Source organism: Thamnophis elegans, chromosome 4 (assembly GCF_009769535.1).
Source record: "Thamnophis elegans isolate rThaEle1 chromosome 4, rThaEle1.pri, whole genome shotgun sequence".
In the NCBI taxonomy this organism is placed as follows: domain Eukaryota; kingdom Metazoa; phylum Chordata; class Lepidosauria; order Squamata; family Colubridae; genus Thamnophis; species Thamnophis elegans.
In genome coordinates this window covers 114,748,424-114,769,404 of record NC_045544.1, presented here as the reverse complement: position 1 = coordinate 114,769,404, position 20,981 = coordinate 114,748,424, and the positions used below count along the sequence as shown (strand labels likewise).

General features: G+C 44.3%; 1 protein-coding gene across 2 annotated transcripts in view; it reads right to left on the bottom strand.

Moving 5' to 3' along the window:
* The window catches only part of SELENOI (selenoprotein I), a 49,475-nt gene that overhangs the window by 12,699 nt on the left and 15,795 nt on the right, over positions 1 to 20,981 (bottom strand). For both annotated transcript variants that reach the window (XM_032215386.1, XM_032215385.1), the window contains exons 2-5: positions 16,445 to 16,513; positions 15,976 to 16,084; positions 2,707 to 2,781; positions 1,616 to 1,878 (exon numbers count right to left, since the gene is read on the bottom strand). In XM_032215386.1, the coding sequence (XP_032071277.1) occupies positions 1,616 to 1,878; positions 2,707 to 2,781; positions 15,976 to 16,084; positions 16,445 to 16,513 (516 nt within the window). The remainder of the gene's footprint in view (positions 1 to 1,615; positions 1,879 to 2,706; positions 2,782 to 15,975; positions 16,085 to 16,444; positions 16,514 to 20,981) is intronic.

The window sequence follows — 20,981 nt, the reverse complement described above, 5'->3', positions numbered from 1 at the left end:
ATTTTTGTTAATGTGTTTCAGATGTAATTTCTCTTCCTAAATTCATGAGTGAGACTGTATATGGAGAATAAGGAATCACACTTTAGTGTGGAAAGAAAAAAAATCAAGGTCCCCTCTGCTCAGCCATGCAAGTATTTAAGTCCAAGTCAATAAAATCTCCAGGCAGCAAACGTAAGAGGGCAAAGGGCTCTTTTAAGGTTCCAACGTGGTAAGTGATTGTTCGGAAAATGTTCAGCAGAGCATCCCAGAAGAACGGAAGGAAAGCGCCTGCCCACCAGCATTCAGGGAGGAGTAGACAACTAACACCAACCAAAACAACTATATTGGAGCTGTTTCTCAAACAAACAAACTTTTGCCAAGGTCTATGACATTCACTCCTGCCAATGAATGCACTCAATTCCATTCACTATGTTGGCTGTGCTTGTCTATGAAACATGCAGATGAAGAGAAACACATGCTTTGATTCTTAGAATTATACGCCACAAGAGGCATCACTTTAGAGGAGACATACTCCCCACTCACTTCCTCTTATGTACATGAAAGTGGTAATAAGATGCCAGGGAAACAAATCTCACATTGCAGCACTGGTCAAAAATGCCCAGCAGAGATTATACTACCTGAGACTTCTCGGGAAACAACAGCTGAATGAAAAACTACTGCTTCTACTGCTGCACCATAGAGAGTATTTTAACTTACTGCATCTGGGTGAGGTTTGCCAATTGCACAGTGGCAGATAGGACAGCACAGCAGAAGGTTAACGTCATTGCCCAGAGGATCATTGGTTGCCCTCTCCCCTCCTTGGAAGAGCTTTATAGCTCCTGCTGCCTTAAGAAAGTCCAAAACAGTCTTAAAGCTCCATCTCCTCCTGGGCACTTTTTTTTGGGGAACTATTACCATCTGGCAGACGGTACAGGACAATAAAAACAGGGACAAATAGGCTGAAAAACAGCTTCTATTCCAGGGCAGTAACTATATTGAATTCTACGGTATAGTGCAATATCAATGCAATATAGGGTTTTCAATTTTAATTATATAGAACAGTGATGGTGAACCTTTCCGGCACTGAGCACACAAACTGGAACGCACGTGCATGTGCGAAACCTGAAGACCATCTGACCAGTGCATGCATGTCTGTTCGTGGCTGTTTTGGGGGGGCTTTCTTCAGACTGTTTTGTGGGATGTTTTCAAGCTGCTTTCAGGCTGTTTTTGGCTGGAAAGTGGCCTGAAAATGGCCCAAAAACTTTTTTGGACCATTTCAGGCCATTTTCCAGCGCTCTGGAACTTGCAAAGACCAGCTAGCCGGTGCGCAAGTGCATGCTGGAAATCAGAAGAGCAGCTGGCGACAGCATGCGTGCCCACAGAGAGGGCTATGCGTGCCAGCTGTGGCACATGTGCCATAGGTTCGCCATCAAGGTTATAGAACGTGAAGGATGTGTGTTTGTGGTTTTTTTCTGTGTAATTATAATGTACACTGAAGATGGCATTCAATTTTGTTGTACGATGTGCAATGACAATAAACTAAACGAAACCCCAGAGAATCAAAATAAGCCAGATCTCTGCCCTCTCTTAAGGCAACCGTTGGAAACGAGTGTGGCAAAAAGGCTGGTTGACTTACCACCTGGCTGATATCGTAGCCCCAAGGCAAGAAGAGAATCCCTGTATTATACTTCTCCCAATGGGAAAGGATGAATGAGAACAAAACCATCCAGAGGAGCAGGTAGAGGATAAAAACGCTGACACCATTGGACCCTCGGCCAAAAGTGGAGTATACGGTCACCACAAAGAACATGCAAGCCCAGCTGTCCAGGCCGTGGTCAAAGAGTTCCCCAAGTGGGGAGCTGGATTGGGTGCGACGTGCCTGTTTCCCATCCACACCATCTGAAGAGAGAGATATCACCGAAAGAGAAGGTTAACTGATTGAGTGGCTGGGATTAAAATGAGAAGAAAAATAGATTAAGGAAAGAAATCAAAGCAAAAATATTCAGGAACTAAGCTCGGTGAGGCTTCGACTATTCATAAATCAAGGTCCGTTTACTTCTGCCATTGTTGTTAAAAACAGCTGAAAGTGCAGGAGGTTTTATGAGGCAGAAGAAAAGATTTGGTTTCAATTGTGGTTAATAGAATCCCTAAAACACCCCCCTTTCTCTGCTGTAAATCTTACTATTTTCCTAAAATTGCTACAGATTCATAATTGCTCTTTTGCAGGACCCTTAAGGCCTTGTATCATTGCATTCATCTTTAAGTATTCTTGCTACATTTTTTTCCTATGCATACACTACTCGCAATTTACTAGGAGTAGATACCCTTATTTCCTTGTGTAAAAGCGGATCAGAATATGTTGCTTCCAGAAGAAAACTAAAACAAATTGCTTGTGGCTTTGCGCCTGCATCTTCCAGGCTTTCCTTTCTTGCCCCTGATAAAACTGAAATGGAGAAGCAACCGCTATTTCAGAAATATGGATGTGCAACAGAGAACAGATCAGCTTCTCTATCCCTTTGGTAAAAACATCCTCTCCTATTTCAGCCACAAGCATTGGTGGTAAGGGGCATAAGGCACAATCTGACTGCATGTGTATTTTGCACTAGACTTGTAAGTGTAATAAGAGGCAGCTGTTTTATTCATGGTATTTGGCCTTAATAACATTAATGTTCATTTAACATGTTGCTAATTGTATAATATAGTGCACAGGAAATGAACAGATCTTACCTAGCGTATAAGCCGCAAAATTGAGGAGACCCACTATGACCCACACTTTGTTTGGAACGTGCTTTTGGTCTGGTGCTGCAGGAAAGACAGTAATTCTGAGTCATTATTTTCTCCAGGAAAACATCTTTCAAACAAGAGTACATTTTAGCAATTAAGGTCAGGCTCATCCTATTGCAGGCTTATCCAATCTGGAACTCTTCTAATGTTTCGGGACAATAATAAGTCACAGCAGCTGGCTGTGCCTGACCTCAAAAAAGCTTGGGTGAGAAACTACCAGGAAATACTAGTGCTGTAAATTAGAATCAGAAGTTTTAAAAAAAATCCAAGAAGGCAATGGCAAAGATGATGAGGAAAACCTATCCTAACATCATTTACCTGCTTGTATCAGCAAACCTTTATTTACCATTGAATTCTTAGCAGATACTGCCCAATTGTGAAATGTCAATTTTATTGCCATTATAGTGTGAAATAGTGATTTATCTATTTGTTCAGCACATTTCTACACCACCCATTACTTTTGACTCTGGCCAACTTACAATAAATTCAAACTACAATTACAAGTTGAAATAATATGCAGATAAAACAGCAGCAGCAAGATCAGTTGATCTGAAAAGAGATATAAGTACCGTGTTTCCCTGAGAATAAGAAAAGGTCTTATTTTCTTTTGACCCTGAAATAAGCGCTTGGCCTTATTTTTGAGGAGGTCTTATTATTTTTGAGGTGCAGGAGGCGGCGAGTGTGGTCACCTCATGGTTGCTGCTGTGTTGCAATATTTTCAGGGGAGAGATTATTTTAGCGCATGCACTCAAAAGCCCTATTGGGTTTATTATCCGGGGAGGTCTTATTTTGGGGAAAACGGGGTATTAGAATGGGACAGACAAATTTCCTGGTGGGTGAGGCTTAATGATTTATGTCCCCAGCCCCTGCCAAATTAAAACTTCTTGAGAAAACGTATCCTTCCCAGACTCTCCTGATGCTTGGACTGCAAACCAGACAATTCCTCACCCTTTGGCACAGGGCTAAGGGGAAATAGAATCAAAATCATCTGGAAAATCCTATATTGCATTTTATATTAATAAATAAGGCAACCCTTGCCCTGTGAAAGACATGCAAAGCTTCCTTTCAGAAAGGTGAGGGTGTGGCCAGAAGAAGAATGAGATTTCATTTTCATTTCCATTTAATTAAATGTAGTTATTAATCTTTGGGTGTATGATACATTCTGTGAATTTTTGCATGCAAACCTTGGGGAAAGGAGGCTGCATTCAATCCAATATACTATTGCTCTGAAGGTTATAACCCTTCTCAATACTTAAAGAAACGAAACAGCATTTCAGCTACTATAAAGTATCATGGTTCTAATTTTTCTTTTTCTCACAGGTGTGAATTTCAGTACTAACAAATACAAGGCCTGCATTTCCATCAAATTATATCCACTGTTAAGTGAGACTCGCTTATTCAGAAAGTGTTGATTCTCAGGAAAAAATTGAAAACAAAGGACCAAAGATAATAGCATGTATGTATGTATGTATGTATGTATGTATGTATGTATGTGCGTGTGTGTGTGTGTATGTATGTATATGTGTATATGTAAATGTGTATATCCACATACCATTCCTTAGTGCTTTATATATCTCTCTAAGCGGTTTACAAATATCAGCATATTGCCCCACAAAATCTAGGTCCTCATTTTACTGACCTCGGAAGGATGGAAGGCTGAGTCAACCTTGAGCTGGTCAGGATTGAACTCTTGGTAGTGGGCAGAATTAGCCTGCAATACTGCATTCTAACCACCACAGCTACTTCTACTATAACTAGTATAATACAACTTTGACATAATTTGAGGTAATAGATTGTATATCAGTGAGAAGCAAAACATGCAACTGATGTTGAAAAAGTTAATAGGATGATTCCTTTTACCAGGTAATTTTGGGTTCATGGCCTAGATAGTAAAGTTCAAAAATATAAACACAGGAAGAAGGCAATGCCAACCATTTCCCATCTTATTGCCAACAAACATCATCAATATGTCCATTGTAGTGATTGGAAATTTAGCTTGACTTGTTTTATTTATTCAATTTATTTGCTAATCAACTCACAACCTTGAGAGAGACATGACCAGTGAAATGCAAAATAAAACAAAGAGTTTCTGTATTAATGAAGCCTCATGTACTCTTGCCTAGAATTTAAATCCTTACTTTGTACTTTCACATAGCTGATTTCCATTACCTATATTTCTGCCAAATTTCATTCAGGCTTATGTATAATATTAAAACCTTATTAAGTAGCTCTGCATAAATCTTAAATTCCATTTGGGTCAAAAATCTGTGAGACCATTTTTTTTTAAAAGAAAAAAAATGCCTTTTGGGGAGAGAAAAATACACATTCCGCCCTCAATCTGAACGGAATTTGTCCTTCCGGTTAGGAAAAATACACTCAGGAAGCAGCACCATTATAAAAACTTTTATCATATTGGTGATTAGCTGGGCAGCAAACAGCAGTGAAAGAAATAAACAAGAGGAGAATTGTCTACCCTCATGATCATTTTTGCAAACAAACACACAGAGGGCAGCTGCTATATAGTATTTGTTAAGATGGACATCTTAAAACATGTCTATCTTCATGTCTCACCCACATACAGTGAGGGAAAACCAAAATTATCTATTTCAAAATACCATATTTTTCTGAGTATAAGATGCTCTGGAGTATAAGACGCACCTTAGGTTTTGGGGAACAAAGTAAGAAGGAAAAAAAATCTGTCTCTGCCTACTAGCATCTCTTGGTATTCATCTGCCTAGCATCCTTAGCAAACAGCCTGGTCAGCTTCAGAACATTAGCCTGATTCAGCACGAGCAGCTGATTGGCTGGTGGATCAGCCTCCTGGAACACTCCCAATCAGCTGTTCCCAGAGGTGAACTTTAGCAACAGGTTTGCTGCTTGCGAGCGCATGGAAGCAGTGATCGGCGGCGATGTGCTCTAGCGATCGTCGCAGCCTTGAACAGGTCTCAAATGGAGCGTTCAGATGCTGAAAACACGAGGCACAGAGGCCAAAAATGCAAGCCAGGAGGGGGCGATGATCTGTGGCAATCCTTACATTCTGGAACAGGTCTAAAACACAACACGCAGAGGCTGGGGGGGGGAGAGTGAGGGCTATATTCGGAATATAAGACGCACCTAAATTTTCACCCTCTCTTAAGGGGAAGGAAATATGTCTTATACACTGAAAAATACGATAACAAGAGCTACTGAGGCATCTTTGCAGAATTTCATTAAGGATAATCCTCCTTATAGAGCAGTGCTGTCAAACTCCTGGCCCACAGGCCAAATGCGTGATGCACTGGCCACACCCATGACTGGTGTAGCGAAGAGGAAAAAGGTCCCGATACGTCATGTGATGCCGCCTTGACTCTCCAAGTTTGACACCCCTGTTGTAGAGGAAAAGAGATCAAACAACATACTTCACTGAGTCAGACTTAGGGCATGTTGCTGATTAACCCTATTTAAAACTTAAATGTTACTCTGGGATAGTAAATGGATTGTGGCTAAGCCTACAAGTAGTAAATCCAATTAAGCATTTCAATTAAATAAGATTAAAAAAAAGAGCTCCAGCAAGAAGTTGCAACATGGACTGCTCCTAATCAGTTTCCAACCAGCCATTCATGCTCCCTTCTATGAGTCAAACCTCTTCAATCTGATTTTCAGTCCCTCTGCGTACACTGAGTATTCTATAACCATACAATTTTGGTTTATTCTAATTTCTTCGCCAAAAGCAAGATTGCACAAGGGAAGTTTATTTAAATCAGTATCCCATTCTTCTTGACAGCCAACTTTCTGAGCAGCCTATCAAATAAACCTGAGGATTAATTAGAAACTGGTATTTAAGAGTTCCCTGGAAGCAAAAGACACCTACTGCATCCTATTTTGTAGCTAATTAGAACTTCGTTTCCCTAATCTGCTTTGGAAACTTCTAATTGGTAGCTATTATCTCTATAGCTGGTGATGAAGAATCCCCCATCTTGTAAAAAGGAGTATTTTGTGAACCTCTACCTTAGGGCTGTCAAACCCTGTGCATCGTCATGGGGACTTCCCCCCCTTCACTAAACCAGGTGTGGGCAGAGCCAGCACATGACGCATCCAACCCACTGGCCACAAACTTTGCTCTAATCATTTCATTTCTTTGGACTCCTGGGGTAACAGAGGGAAATTGGATTTGTGCATTTTTGCAACGCTGTACATAACTTTCTGCATCCCATTATTTCCATCCTGTTTTCATTTTCATTATAGAGCAGTTCCTGACAGTGATGACTTTTGATTCAGTGCAACATCTGAAATTATTTCTAACAACATTAGCAGTTAAAAAAAAGGAGGGGGGGAGTTCATTGGTATAATCTAGTACAATCCATTGTTCTGTAAGTTAAACAATTCTGCACTATTGGTATCTCAATTTGAGTTTATTGGTTTTTATGGCATGCAGCACAAAAGGTGTTTTCTTAATATGGTTTCAACTTTTACTTCTTTAATGCATTTTTCTCGTATTGTTGTTCTATTGTAAGTTGCCCTAAATCCGTGGATTGATGAAACAAAAAACTTAGATTTCTTAATACAGTTTAGGTCAGTGATGGTGAACCTTTTCGGCACCGAGTGACCAAACCGGAATGTGTGTGCATGTGCGCGCACACTGGAGCACCGCAAACCCAAAGATCAGCTGGTTGGTGCATATGTGCATGCCTACCAGCCGGCCTTCAGATTTTAGCACGCAAATGCGCGCTGGCCAGCTGGTCTTCACGCACGCCAGAGCACGGGAAACTTGAAGAGCAGCGGACCGGCACATGTACGCCTGTTTTTTGGCCATTTTTAGGGCTGTTTTTTGCTGGAAAATGGCTGGGAAACAGCTAGAAAACAGCCCGTAAAATGGCCTGAAAATGGTCGGAAAACCAGCCCAAAAATGGCTGAAGAATGGCCGGGAAAATGGTCTGTTTTTGGCCGGTTTTCGGGCCGTTTTCAGGCCATTTTCCAGCACTCCAATGCCCATAAAGATCAGAAGAGCAGCTGGTGATGGTGCCCGTGCCCACAGAGAGGGCCTCTGCATGCCACCTCTGGCAAATGTTCCATAGGTTTGTGATCATGGTTTTATGTTGTTATGAAAGAGAGTGTAGTTGTTAAGGTTGATCCAGAATGGGGAAAACCCAAATTCACGTCTACTCTCAGCCATAACTGCCTCCCCCAATCCTATTCAATCTGTCTGAATCATTCATCTCAAGAGAAGCTGTGGGTAGTCCCTCATTTTGGTGAGATGATGGAGGCCATATATAGGAAGCACTAGCTCTTGGGAGACAGCCCCAAAATTTTGGAATAGCCTTCCCATGGAGATTAGATTAGCCTCATATTTTGGAAGGTTGTTAACAGTAGAGCTCCTCCCAAGGAGTTTGGGTGATTTATGGACACTTCACTGGGTGTCAAGCCATGAGTATATTGTGCTCCACATTTTTTTTTTATTATGAATGTTTTACTGTAAATTTGGTTTGTATGATGAATAACTGTTATTAGCCTCCAGGTTCAATAAATAAATGAATATCACTCTTCAGATTTATGCAACCTCAACCAAATTCCCAGCTGCCCAGAATCACTCCAAACAGTAAGAAGGGCAGTTTATGAATAAAATAAAATAATTTATGGACCCAGGTTAAAGCACATGCATTATCAGGTACTAAACAGGCAGTTGGCTTATCAACCAACTGTTTAACAAATGTTTACTGTGATAATGGCCTTGGACTTCCAGCTGTTACAAAACACCCTTGCAGTCAAGTGATTGCAATCTGGGTGACTGGCAACCAGCCTGCACTTACAACTGGCTGCTAAGCACCCTGTGATCATCATTTGCAACCACCTCTTCTGGATTTCCTTGAAAGAGCTGCCTGCCAAAGGGAGCTGAGCTCCTTTAGTGGAGTTAAGGAATGGAGTTCAGATTCTGAAGCTATTCCTGCATCCTGTCAAAAGCGTTCCCTTTCCCATGTGAAGGGGAGCTTAAATCCTTCAGCGGGTTAGATAAATGAAACTCATATCCTGATGATTTAAGCTCTGCTTCCTGACCCGGGGGAAGGAGTTCCCTTCCGTGAGTGGAAGAGAGCCGGCAAACAGCTCTTTCAGCCAGTCCCTAGAGATGATAGGGAGCCAAAATGCAAGCAGGATTTTCAGCTCTTCAGCAGATAGATAGATAAGATAAGGAATATTGGATGGCTCAGGTAGGTAGGGAAGGGCCTGGGAGGCCTGGTGCAGCAGCAAGCAAGTCTCTTCATTCAAGGGATGTAAATCCTGCTTGAATTTTGGCAGGGAGGATTTTCAGCTTCTGAATGGAGGCTCCCAAGTTCCCAAACAGGCACCCTGCATCCCTTACTTGGGACTCTGTCCACTTAACAACCACAACCAGGAATGCCAGGATTGTGATTACTGAGCAAAGCAGTCATAGGGGCAGTCACATGACATCTTGCTTAACTGCTTTGCTCATCAACCAATACAAAATTATAGTAATTAAGTGAGGACCAAGGACAACCTGTAAAGTCCTTCATGGTTTGGCATCATAATATGTGAAGGAATATTTCTTCCTGTAATTTTCAATTGTAGTTTAAGATCCTCTTCAAAGAAGAAATTCTCCCAGGGCAATAATGGTTAGTGACCATTCACAGTTGTTAAGTGAACCAATGATTTACAGTCAGTGCATTTTTCCCAAAAACTGGCAATTTTTTGAGATGGAGAGGGAGGGAGGGGGAGTGGGGAGGAGAGAGAGAGAAAGAGAGAGAGAGAATTTTAGTCCTGCCTTAAGCAAAAAGCTAACTCTGTGACTTTGGGCCAGTCACTTCCACTTAGCCATAGGAAACTTCTAAAAAGGGCGTTGGTACTTACCTGATACGCCTCTTCTCATAGTGGGGGGAGGAGTATCCAGAATGGGTTGACCTTATCCTCTCGTGATTGGTTTGAGTCAGATAAGCTCTTTGGGCTCCGCCCCCTGGAAGTGAGCCTGCCCAGTTTTATGACAAAGAGCTCTCTCCGACTCGTTGCATCATTCGCTCCAGACTCTTGATTCAGTTTTTTTGCTTTTATTGTCTTCAACATCAATAATTAAATAACAATATAAACAAAGAACATAACACTTAGTTGTACAAACATAGTCAGGGAGGGACTGGATACTCCTCCCCCCACTATGAGAAGAGGCGTATCAGGTAATTACCAACGCCCTTTCTCCATAGTGAGGGGGGAGGAGTATCCAGAATGGGACGTACCAAAGCCTGCACGTCCCTAGGGAGGGAGATCCCTGAGGCCCTATGTCCCCCACTCAGGCCTGTTGAGGCACGGGTCCTGCCCTGTGAACCGCCTGCAACACCCTGCGGCCGAACGAGGCCTCTGCCGAGGCAAAGGAGTCCAACTTATAGTTCCTAACAAAGGGAGAGGGGGAAGCCCATGTGGCTGCCCTGCAGATTTCGGCCAGGGATGCTTGTGTGGCCCAGGCCGTGGATGTGGCTGCACTCCGTGTGGAGTGGGCTGTGATATGATTTGGTGTCTGTAACCCCTGCGATTGGTAAGCAGTGGCAATGCAGGTTCGCAGCCACCTGCCGATAGTGGTGGAAGTTACCTTATTACCCAGGGATCCTGGTTGGAAGGAGACAAACAGGGCTTCGGATTTCCTGTTTGGCCTGGTTCTCCTGAGGTAAATCCTCAGAGCCCTCCTAACGTCCAGAGTGTGCCACTTCCTCTCCAATGGGTGAGAAGGGTCTGGACAGAAGTTGGGCAAAATCAGTTCCTGGGCTCGATGGAAGCAGGAGCACACCTTGGGAATGAAGGATGGATCCCGCCGTAACACCACCCTATCTTGGTGGAAGACACAGAGATCCTCCCTGGTGGACAGCGCCTGCAGTTCGGATATCCGCCTGGCGGAAGTGATGGCCACCCGGAAAGCCACCTTCAGGGTCAGGAACTTAAGGGAAACTGTTTGTAATGGCTCAAATGGGGCGCCCGTTAGAGCGTCCAATACCCTGTGTAAATCCCAGGAAGGGTACCTGTGTACCGTAGGTGGTCTGAGGTTGGAGGCCCCCTTAAGGAATTGCCTGACCATGGGGTGGTGTGTCAGGCTCTGATTTCTGCCACACAGGAGAACTGATGAGATGGCTGAGACCTGTCTCCTAATTGTGTTAGGCCCGCCTGGAGGAAGTCCGGAACCTGAGGCACCGTAGCCTGGATGGGGTTGAACCCCCGGGAGTTGCACCAAGAGTCAAAGGCCCGCCACGTGGAGCCATAGATGCGCTCTGTGGAGGGCCTGCGGGCGGCCTGGATGGTCCTTATCACCCTGGGGGAGAAGAGGTCTTTCCTCAGGATGCTCCGCTCAACCGCCAAGCGGTCAACTGGCTGCAGCTTCCGCTCCAAGTTGTCCCCTTGGTCCGGTTGAGCCAGCCGGCTCTGATGAACCCACCCCTGCTGTATGTTCTGCCCTCAGCGAATGTTGTCTAAATTCATAGGCTATCTGAGGTGCTTCTGCGATCTCTCATAGTCGGGCATCCCATTCTGAGTTTGTGGTGGGTTCTGGCATGGGGACCAGCCTGTCTGACCCTTCCCCCCCCCCCCCGGCCATAAGGGTGCTATGATTCTATGGTTAGGATTAGCGCAGAGATATTCAGAATGTAAACACAGACGGAGTTTAATGGGCGGCCACTAGAGTGTGTGTAAAGATGGAGTGAGGGGAGCTAAGGCTCACAATAAAGGCCTGCCGCAAAGGTAAATTAATAATAATAACAACAAGAACCACAACCACAATAATAATAATGAACTAGAATAAAATACAAAAGGGGGCATCTTCCCGCCTGATAAAACCAAGAAAGATTAAGGAAACGATTGGTCCCTTGCTGGGAGAAGTGGCCCGAAGGTGACAAGCAGCAGGGGTAAGCCGAACCATTTAACTCGTGCTTGGCATCTGTCTTTACCCGAAGGGATAAACAATCCAACCTATCAAGAACCGCATCCCAAATTCAGATTAGGAACCCAAGATGAGATAGGGAAGAAATGGTAGCCTGTCTATCTTAGGCAAGGTCCAATTCCCAGGACCGGGTGGGTTACACCCAGGGGTCTGAAGGAGCTGGCGGACAAAATCTCCAAACAACTGAAACTATATCTATCAGAGATCCTGGAGTACTGGAGAACCACTATAGAATTGCTGATGTGATTCCCCCCCTTCAGAAAGGAAGAAAAACCGTCTCGAGAGCCCAAGGCCAACATGGGTTTGTCAAAAACACATCATACCAGACTGGCCATATTAGATTACGGTGACCACCCTAGTGGACCATAGGAATGCCATTGATATAGTTAACTTGGACTTCAGCAAGTCCTGATAAGGTAGACCATAACCTACTATTAGATAAAGTAGAAGAATGTGGGTTAGACCTAGTCACCCCAGGTGCCTTGGTAACTGGTGCACCCACCTGTACTCCTCAATGGAACTGCCTCTTCATGGAGGGAAGAGTGCAGGGAGTCTCCCAAGGTTCAGTGTTGAGCCCAGTACTCTTCAACATCTTCATCAGTGATTTGAATGAGGGTGTTAGGTGTGTAAGCTAACATTTGGGATAGCAAAATATATGCCATGATAGTAGTACTGTTTCTTTAAGAACTGCTGTTATCTCAAGCGGTCATAAGAAGGAGCCGGAATGACTGTTAGCTCTCTGTTTGTTAACGGCTGATGGGGGGGGGGGAGGTCATCAGGTTAGCAGATGACCCCCGGCTGGCCGGAATAGCCAACACTTCAGAATACAGGCTAAAGCTACAGAAGGATCTTGATACCCTTGAACATTGGGCACTACCTAGGGAAAATGGGGTTCAAGGAAGTAAGGTTCTACCTTTAGGCAATGAAGGTGAAGTGCACAGGTACAGGATATCTTGCTCCACAGTAGTAACTGTGAAGGGGATCTTGGGAGTCCTAGTGGACAACCCCTTTAATGTGAGTCAGCAGTGTGCAACAGCTGCCAGAAGAGCAACACAGTTTTTGGCATCATAAACAGAGGAATAGAATCAAGCTCCCATGAAGTGTTAATCCCACTTTTTGAGGTCTTGGGAGGCCACACTTGGAATTCTGCGCTCAGTTTGGTCCCCATGATGTAGAAGAGATGTGGAGACTCTTAAGGAGAGTGCAGAGAAGGCAACAGGGGATCAGGGTACTGGAGACTAAAGCCTATGAAGAACGGTTGCAGGAACTGGGTAGGTCTAGTCTACTGGAAGGAAGGACTAGGGGAGACGTGATAGCAGTGTTCCAATATCTCTGGGGTTGCCACAGAGAAGAGGCTGCCTGACTATCCTCTAAGGCACTTGAGTGCAGAACAAGAAGCAATGGGTGGAAACTAAACAAGGAGAGAAGCAACTTAGAGCTGAGGAGAAATTTCATGACAGTTAGAACAATTAATCAGTGGAACAGCCTGCCTCCAGACATTGTGAGAGCCCCAACAGTTTTTAAGAAGCTGTTGGGTGGCAATGACAATAGCAATAGCAGTTAGATTTATATACCGCTTCATAGGGCTTTCAGCCCTCTCTAGGTGGTTTACAGAGTCAGCCTAATCAAACATAGGAAGCCATTTGTCTGAGATGGTATAGGATATCCTGCCTGGGCAGGGGATTGAGCTAGAAAGCCTGCAGGTTCCTTCCCATTCTGCTATTGTATTGCATAGTATTGTATTGTATTGCATTAGCCGTTTGCCTAGTCACCCCCACCCTTGGAAGGTCTTCAGTAACCTGCTTGGGGGCTCCATTGGGAGCTGCACTTTAGCAGCTGGGCTGAATATTCTCCCCCCCCCCCCCCCGCGTTTTTCCAGGCTGCAGGGGGCTGCCGGCTTGGGATTAACAAAACAAAACACAGTTTTTGCTACTGGGGCCAGTAGGCCTCTCGCCTCTCCCGTTCTGTCTCCTAATTAAAGGAGAGTTTTCTTAAGGGGGAATCAAGAACTAACCACGACAACACAGCTTGCTACTGATGCCCATCAGTCTCTTGCCCCCCCCCCCTCTGTCTCCTAATTAAAGGAGAGCTTTCTTAAGGGGGAATCAAGAATTAGTCATGGCAAACACAACTTGCTACTGATGCCCATCAGTCTCTTGCCCCTCCCGCTCTGTCTCCTAATTAAAGGAGAGTTTTCTTAAGGGGGAATCAAGAGTTAGCCATGAAAAACAGTTTGCTACGGATGCCGGTCAGCCTCTCGCCCCTCCCGCTCTGTCTCCTAATTAAAGGAGAATGTTCTTATGGAGGAAGCCTTCTCCTGTTACTTGGCAGCCAGAAAGGTAGGGGGGGTGGTTCTTCCTGCAAGCCTTGTGGCAGCTGCCTTTGTGATTCAACAAGGAAGTAGGCTTGGGGGGGGTTGATCCACCACCTGCCTCTTTAACTCCTTGATAGGCCTCCTTTTGGCCCTTTGCTGCCTCCCTCGCTCTTGGCTAATGCCTCTGCGATCGTCTCTCACCTTTGTAGGTCTCCTCAAGTGGTGGTTGTTGTCCTGCCGGCCTCCTGAGCTGCTGGGGGCCGCCATCTTGGACCACGTGGCTTCAAGATGGCCCCCGGCTCCAAATTCAAAAGGCTCCTCTTTGCTGGAGCACATGGAAATGGCTTTTGCCTTTGCAGGCTTGCCGTGCGGCTGCCGCTCATCTCCCGCAGCTGTTTTAGAGCCTTTCCGGCTCTCACCTTGTCCACTGGTGATAGCTGCCAGCACAGGTTTTCCTTTTTAAAAACCCTCGTGGCTGAGGGGAGCAGAGGAGCGCTTCTGCTCCTGAGAAGCCTCTCATCAAGGGCTGCCTCTAGGAGGCATGTGTGCCCGGTTCTCCTGCTTGCCCGGCAATGGTCCTCACAGAGTGACTCCACCTCACTCAATGGCCAGGGCAGCGTGCCGCCCCAGAGGGCTTGTGGCAATCCGGTCGTTGCAGGAGGAGGCTGTGTGCGATGAAGGGAGGCAGGATTCGCCGGGTCCAAGTTTATTTTCTTTAATCCTTTGTAAATTACTGGAGGTCTGGAGAGGTGCAACCTTTCCCTTGATTGGGGTGAGTCAAATCTCCAGCTCTTACAAGCCTCAGCTGTTAGGGCTGCCTGCTAGAGGCTTTGCCCTTCCTTCTGCTGCCCGGCCAAGCTCCTCACTGAGAGTCTTCGGATGTCCTCAGTGTCCCGGGCAGCCTGCCGCCCCAGGGGGCTAGTGGCAGTCCCAATCCTGCAGGAGGAGTGAAGCAGGGAGGCAAAACTCAACGGGTCCAAATGAATTTTCCTTTAGATCCTAGTAAATTCCTGGAGCTCTCGAATGAGCAACTTCTCACGATCGATTTGAGTCAGAAAACTGGGCAGGCTCACTTCCAGGGGGCGGAGCCCAAAGAGCTTATCTGACTCAAACCAATCACGAGAGGATAAGGTCAACCCATTCTGGATACTCCTCCCCCCTCACTATGGAGAAAAACCTTGCTAAGAAAACTGCAGGGACTCCCAAGCAAACACCAAGAGTCAAATTGCACAGGATATTAGAAAATGCCTACAATATTCTGGCATTTGTCAAAGCTGTTATAAAATATAGTCAGCAGGACAATGCAAATGGCTATATGTGCAACCCAATTGGCAAACACCCAAAGTGCAATCATATGAACTCGGTGTGTGTGTGTGTGAGAGAGAGAGAGGGGGGGGGGAGACTGTCAGAATATAGAATCTGGGTTGTAAGCCCCCCAAAGTATGTCAGAATTTTGAACTGTTGCTAAGCAACTGTTCATAAGTCAAGTACTACCTGTACCTATATTTTCATTCTCTCAGGTATTTTAATCAATTGATGTGTTTGCTCTTACTGTTTTATATTTGTAATGCATTTTAATTGTGATTTATCATATTTCAGTTTTCATTTAAAATCTCTACACACTATTGTAATTTTGGTGTTCTACAAGCAGCTAGATATTTGCTTGTTTTGAAGGACAACATACACATTTTTAGAAGCCTGTAAAAAGTAAATCAAGAAATTGAAAAGCCTAAGAGCATCCTAGCAAGACTAAATGGGCACTATTCTAATAACGTAAGGTCTCAATACATACATAAAGTTAAACTGGATTATTTTACCCATGGTTTGTTGAGTAAATCTGTATGGCCTGGCCATATCTAAGTATTACTGAGTGAGTCTGAATATCAAGCAAGGCCAAAATCAAACAGATATCAATATCAAGAATATATTTTTCATCATTCTTGTAATTATAAAGGCACATACAATTTAAAAATTGAATGAAACATCAAAACCTTACCAGAAGCATAAAAATCAGGATCAAAGTGTGCCATGAGAAAGAAGTTGAACACAAGTAGCAAGAAACCAGAAAATGTTATCAAATTTGGGGCCAGCCACTTAGGGAAAATCTAGGAGAAAGCAAGTAAAAACACAGACAGAAAGTTCATATTAATGGACACAGTAATTTTCATCAAGGATACATAAACAAGAAGAAAATAAACAAGAAGAAAAGAACTATCCATTTGACAGAAGCCTTTTCCCCCTTATTGTTCTATAGCAGCAGAAAATAAAATCCAATCCATAAGGTGACTTGCACATACATGATCAAGAAAAAGGGAATCTTCTGGATTAGCCACAGAGAAAAGGAAAGGGGTTATATCAATGTCAAATGGATCATAATTTTTGTTCTACTTGCAGAGTGTTATAAACGTAGCCCAAGTATAGCACAGAAAGCACAGTCAAAAAGGGCGGACAAGAGGTTTACTCACCTTAACTACAGTGTTCCAAAATGGATGCATGACATACAGGGAAATAGGGTTGTTGTCCACAGCACTGTACTATAAAGGAAGCCAAGAGAATAAAGAGGATCAGCCTTAGAAAGTTGTTCTTGGAAACTTACAAGTAGGACATCTGCATTCATATCATCTCACAATTCTCCAGAATCAAGCAACACATTGTTCCATGGAACTCAGAAACCTCTACATCAGGGGTGTCAAACACAAGGCCGGATCGGGCTCACAAGGCCAGATCGGGCTCACAAGGCCGTCCTGGAAAATGTAAGGGGCTGTCCCGCGTGGCTTTGGCCCTGTCTACCCAATGCAAAGAGGAAACATGCTAGCAGTTTGGGGAGTGGCATCAAGCTGGCCATGCCCACCCACTTAGCCACACCCAGTGAGTGGCATCAAGCTGGCCATGCCCAGCCAGTTGGCCACACCTGCCCGGCCCCCCAGGGTCAACCACAGCTCTGATGTGGCCCTCAATGAAATTGAGTTTGACACCCCTGCTCTACATTATTCTCTCTGACAATCATTTCTGGAGAGGCATTCCCTAATGCTCTTTACACTTGACAACTACACTTCAGGGCCAGGTTTCATAAAACTTGATAGTGGCATTGTACAGCTCAGAATACAACTATTTATAAATATCTTTTAATTTCACAACCTCAGAGTGAGGGAGAAAGAACACCTCTAGTAATATGATGGCTATGTCAATTCCACAAGATCAACAACAGGGAAGAATGAGTACCAGCAGTAATCTATTTCAATTGATTAATAATGAGAAAGGCCAATAGATCATAAGTAGGTTGGTCTTTCTCAGTATTGAATATTGTATTATTTCACAATTAATGGAACAGATGTGACCGCCTGCCAATGTTCATGTAACTGCTTGTCCTTCAGCAAAATTTTAAATCTGGCTAAGCATCCTAATAAGTAATCCACATTAAAATCACTCCAAATTGTCAATCAAACTTCCAAATTACCATTCTGTTTGGTTTGATATGCTTGTCTCTCTGATGAATGAGGATTACTTCCAGACAAATAAGGAGGACTAGGTTCAAGGGATTATCTATGAGTTCAATACATTTGGGTTGTGAGTTTGCATAAAGCACTTTTTGGATGGTAGACAATGGAGCTTAACACACATATGCATACACACATAATTCTGCTTTGTTATTTCAGAGTGATAGTGGGTGGTGGTATGTTCCTGGAAAGGATGAATGAAGCAATTTGGCAGTTTATGCCAAGACTGTATACTTCTACTGGAGTCACCCAACTAAGCAAGTGGGCACTCATATTAGGCAGCAACAGTAGATGCTGATGGCACATGATCACAATAGAGACAACAGTAAAGACACATTTGCAAACTGTGCTTGGGAAGGCAATAGTAAATAATTATTGTCTTTTACCACCCCACCTTAATAGGTAAGATAAAGAATAATATATTGTAATGTCAATTATGTGCCCCTGAATTTGAATGGCACACCACATACCCTGTTTCCCAGAAAATAAGATCTCTCCAGATAATACGTCCAATTGTGCTTTTGAGCGCATGCACTAAAATAAGCCCTCCCCCCAAAATAAGCCCTCCCCGGAATATTGCAACACAGCAGCAGTCATGAGGTGACCACACTCGCCTCCTCCTGCACCTCAAAAATAATAAGTCCTAAGGTCAAGTGCTTATTTCGGGGGTCAAAAGAAAATAAGACCCTGTCTTATTTTTGGAGAAACACGGTACTTTTGAAGAAAAGCTGGGGATCTTTTAGAATTCTGATAATGTTTATGATGTTTATAAGCCCCATTTGCTCACTGTTGAACTTTATCCAGAGAGTTATCAATCTTATTGTTGGAACAATCCATACGTATTAATGGGCAAATTCTCAGTAGTGAGTAGTGGAATCAGGCATAGAGAAAGATAAGATGATGGAATGCTCCATAACTTTTCCTAACAAGTTCAGCTGCATAATAAATTATATTTAATTATGGCTTGGCAAAATATGCTGCTCCTTTTTGAAGAAAATTGCGCTGTTGTTCTCTGGCAAATGAGACAAAAATGGTAACATTATGTTATTTCACCATAGAGGCATGATAGCACTTGAAGAATTTAACCTGCATCTCAATATAATTTGAATTCTGTGAGTAGAGAAAGAACGTTGGTCCTTACTTGAACGTTCATTTTAAGTAGAATTGAGGGAGGGGTCACTGCTGGGATATCGCCAAAGCCTGATTGGTCCAGAGATTGAGGGAAATTTCTTTTATGCTTTGTCATTCCCTGTTTCCTCAAAGTCACAGTACAAATCTGCCAAAAGAACAAATATACCACACACCACCCAACCCTCCACCTGACTAGCTGACTAAGTCTTACTCGGAGGGATGTGACCCCTCCTTCAATTCTACTTAAAATGAATGTTCAGGTAAGGACCAACGTTCTTTTACCAGTAGAATTGAGGGAGGGGTCACTGCTGGGACATACCCAAGCTCAGTCCCAGGGAGGGAGTAAGACCCAGGGGGAGGGGCGGTTGCTACCTGCTGAAGAACTCTGCACCCGAAGGACGCGTCAGCAGATGCAAAGGAATCTATTCAGTAATGTCGTATAAAGGGACCAGGCGTCTGCCCAACAAATGTCCTCGAAGGGGGTCCTAGTAGGCCACACGGCAGTAGTGGCGGCACTCCACGTGGAGTGGGCCATGATCCCCGCAGGAGGAGACTGGCCTGAGGACTCAGAGGCAGTGGAGATTGCTTAGCATAACCACCTGCCAAAAGTGGCAGATGAAACCTTAGCTCCCAGAGAACTGGGCTGAAAGGAAATGAAAGGGGCCTCAGACTTGCGAAAGGTTGCCATATGCCGGATATAAATATGCAGAGCGTGGCGGACATCCATATGATGCCAAAAGCATTCCCTCTAGTGGGAAGGAGCAGGACAGAAGTTGGGAAGGATGGCCTCTTGGGCCCGATGAAAAGGGGAATTGACCTTTGGGAGGAAAGTAGGGTCCAGGCACAGGACCATTCTATCGTGGTGAAACTGACATAGATCGTCCTTGGACGAGAGGGCCCCAACTCAGAGATGCGACGAGCAGAAGTCACCACAACTAGAAAAGCCACCTTGAGAGATAAGAAATAGAGGTGGATCGTCCGTAATGGTTCAAAGGGAGCCTCAGTTAGAGCCCGCCAAACGAGGGGCAGGTCCCACATGGTAAACCTATGGATCGGAGGGGGCCTAAGGTTGGATGCACCCTTTAGAAACTTCTTTATCAAAGGAAGATGGGAAAGGGGGGGAAGTTCGTCTCCAACGAGGACAGATGACACAGCAGCCACCTGACATCTCAGGATATTATGGGAGAGACCCGCATCCAGACCTTTCTGCAAGAAGTCTAGGACCTGCGCAACCGAAGCCTCAGTCGGGCAGATACCCAGAGGGAAACACCATTTGGCAAACGTTGACCATGTCGAATTGTAGATTCGCATGGTGGATGGTTGCCTGGAGGCCTTGATGGTCGCTATGACTCGGGAGGAAACACTAGAGACAGGGGTGGGTTCCGGCAGACACTACTGCTGGTTTGCTCGTGTGCACTTCGCGCGCGCTTGATGCATGCTGTATGTGCAGTGCCATTAAAACTGTTCTGCACATGCGCAGAGGGAAAAAACAAGATGGCGCCGCCGGGAGAAACAATTCGGGGGCACGTGGCAGGCCTGGGTTGCTGCCCAGGCCGCCAAACCACTGCAGGTTCAGCTGAACCTGTCCAAACCAATAGGAACCCACCACTGACTAGACTAGAGAGAAGAACACCAATTTAGAAACTTTGGAAACTTTATATACAATATTTTCATGAAATATTTGCAAAAATGAACTTAAGACAGAGTGGTCCAAACTGGAAAAGGAAAAAAGTCCTAATCCATCAATGGTAAACAAAATCTTATTATTGCCTTAAGGACAAGCCAGAGGTGACGAACTACAAGTAGTCCTCAACTTACAACAATTCACTTAGTGACTGTTCAAAGTTATATCACTGAAAAAAGTGATAGATGACAATTTTTCAGTTATGACCTTTGTAGCATTCCCATGAATACTTATGACCGTTGCTGTGTCCCAAGGTCATGTGATCATCTTATGCGACCTTCTGACTAGTAAAATCAATGGGGAAATCAGATTCATTTAACAACCAAGTTACTAACTCATCAACTGCAGTGATTCTCGTAATAACTGTGGAAAGAAAGGTCATAAAATGGGCTAAAACTCACTTAACAAATGTCTCACTTAACAGAAACTTTGGGCTCAATTGTGGTCATAAATTGAGGACTACCTGCACACTTCCCTTGCTACATAGGCACCAATGACAAGGGAGTCCCAGTGCTTTGTTGATTGATTTCTTTCACATTAAAAGGCACTAAAGGAGCCTGGGCTCTGTAATCTAAGGAAAGGCAGGTAGGAAATAAAGCACAGAAAATTGTCATTTATGTTCTCTTGATGGACTGATTATATGCCATCATGTTGGTGTCAACTCTAAGAAGCCAGAGATTTTCTCCGAAC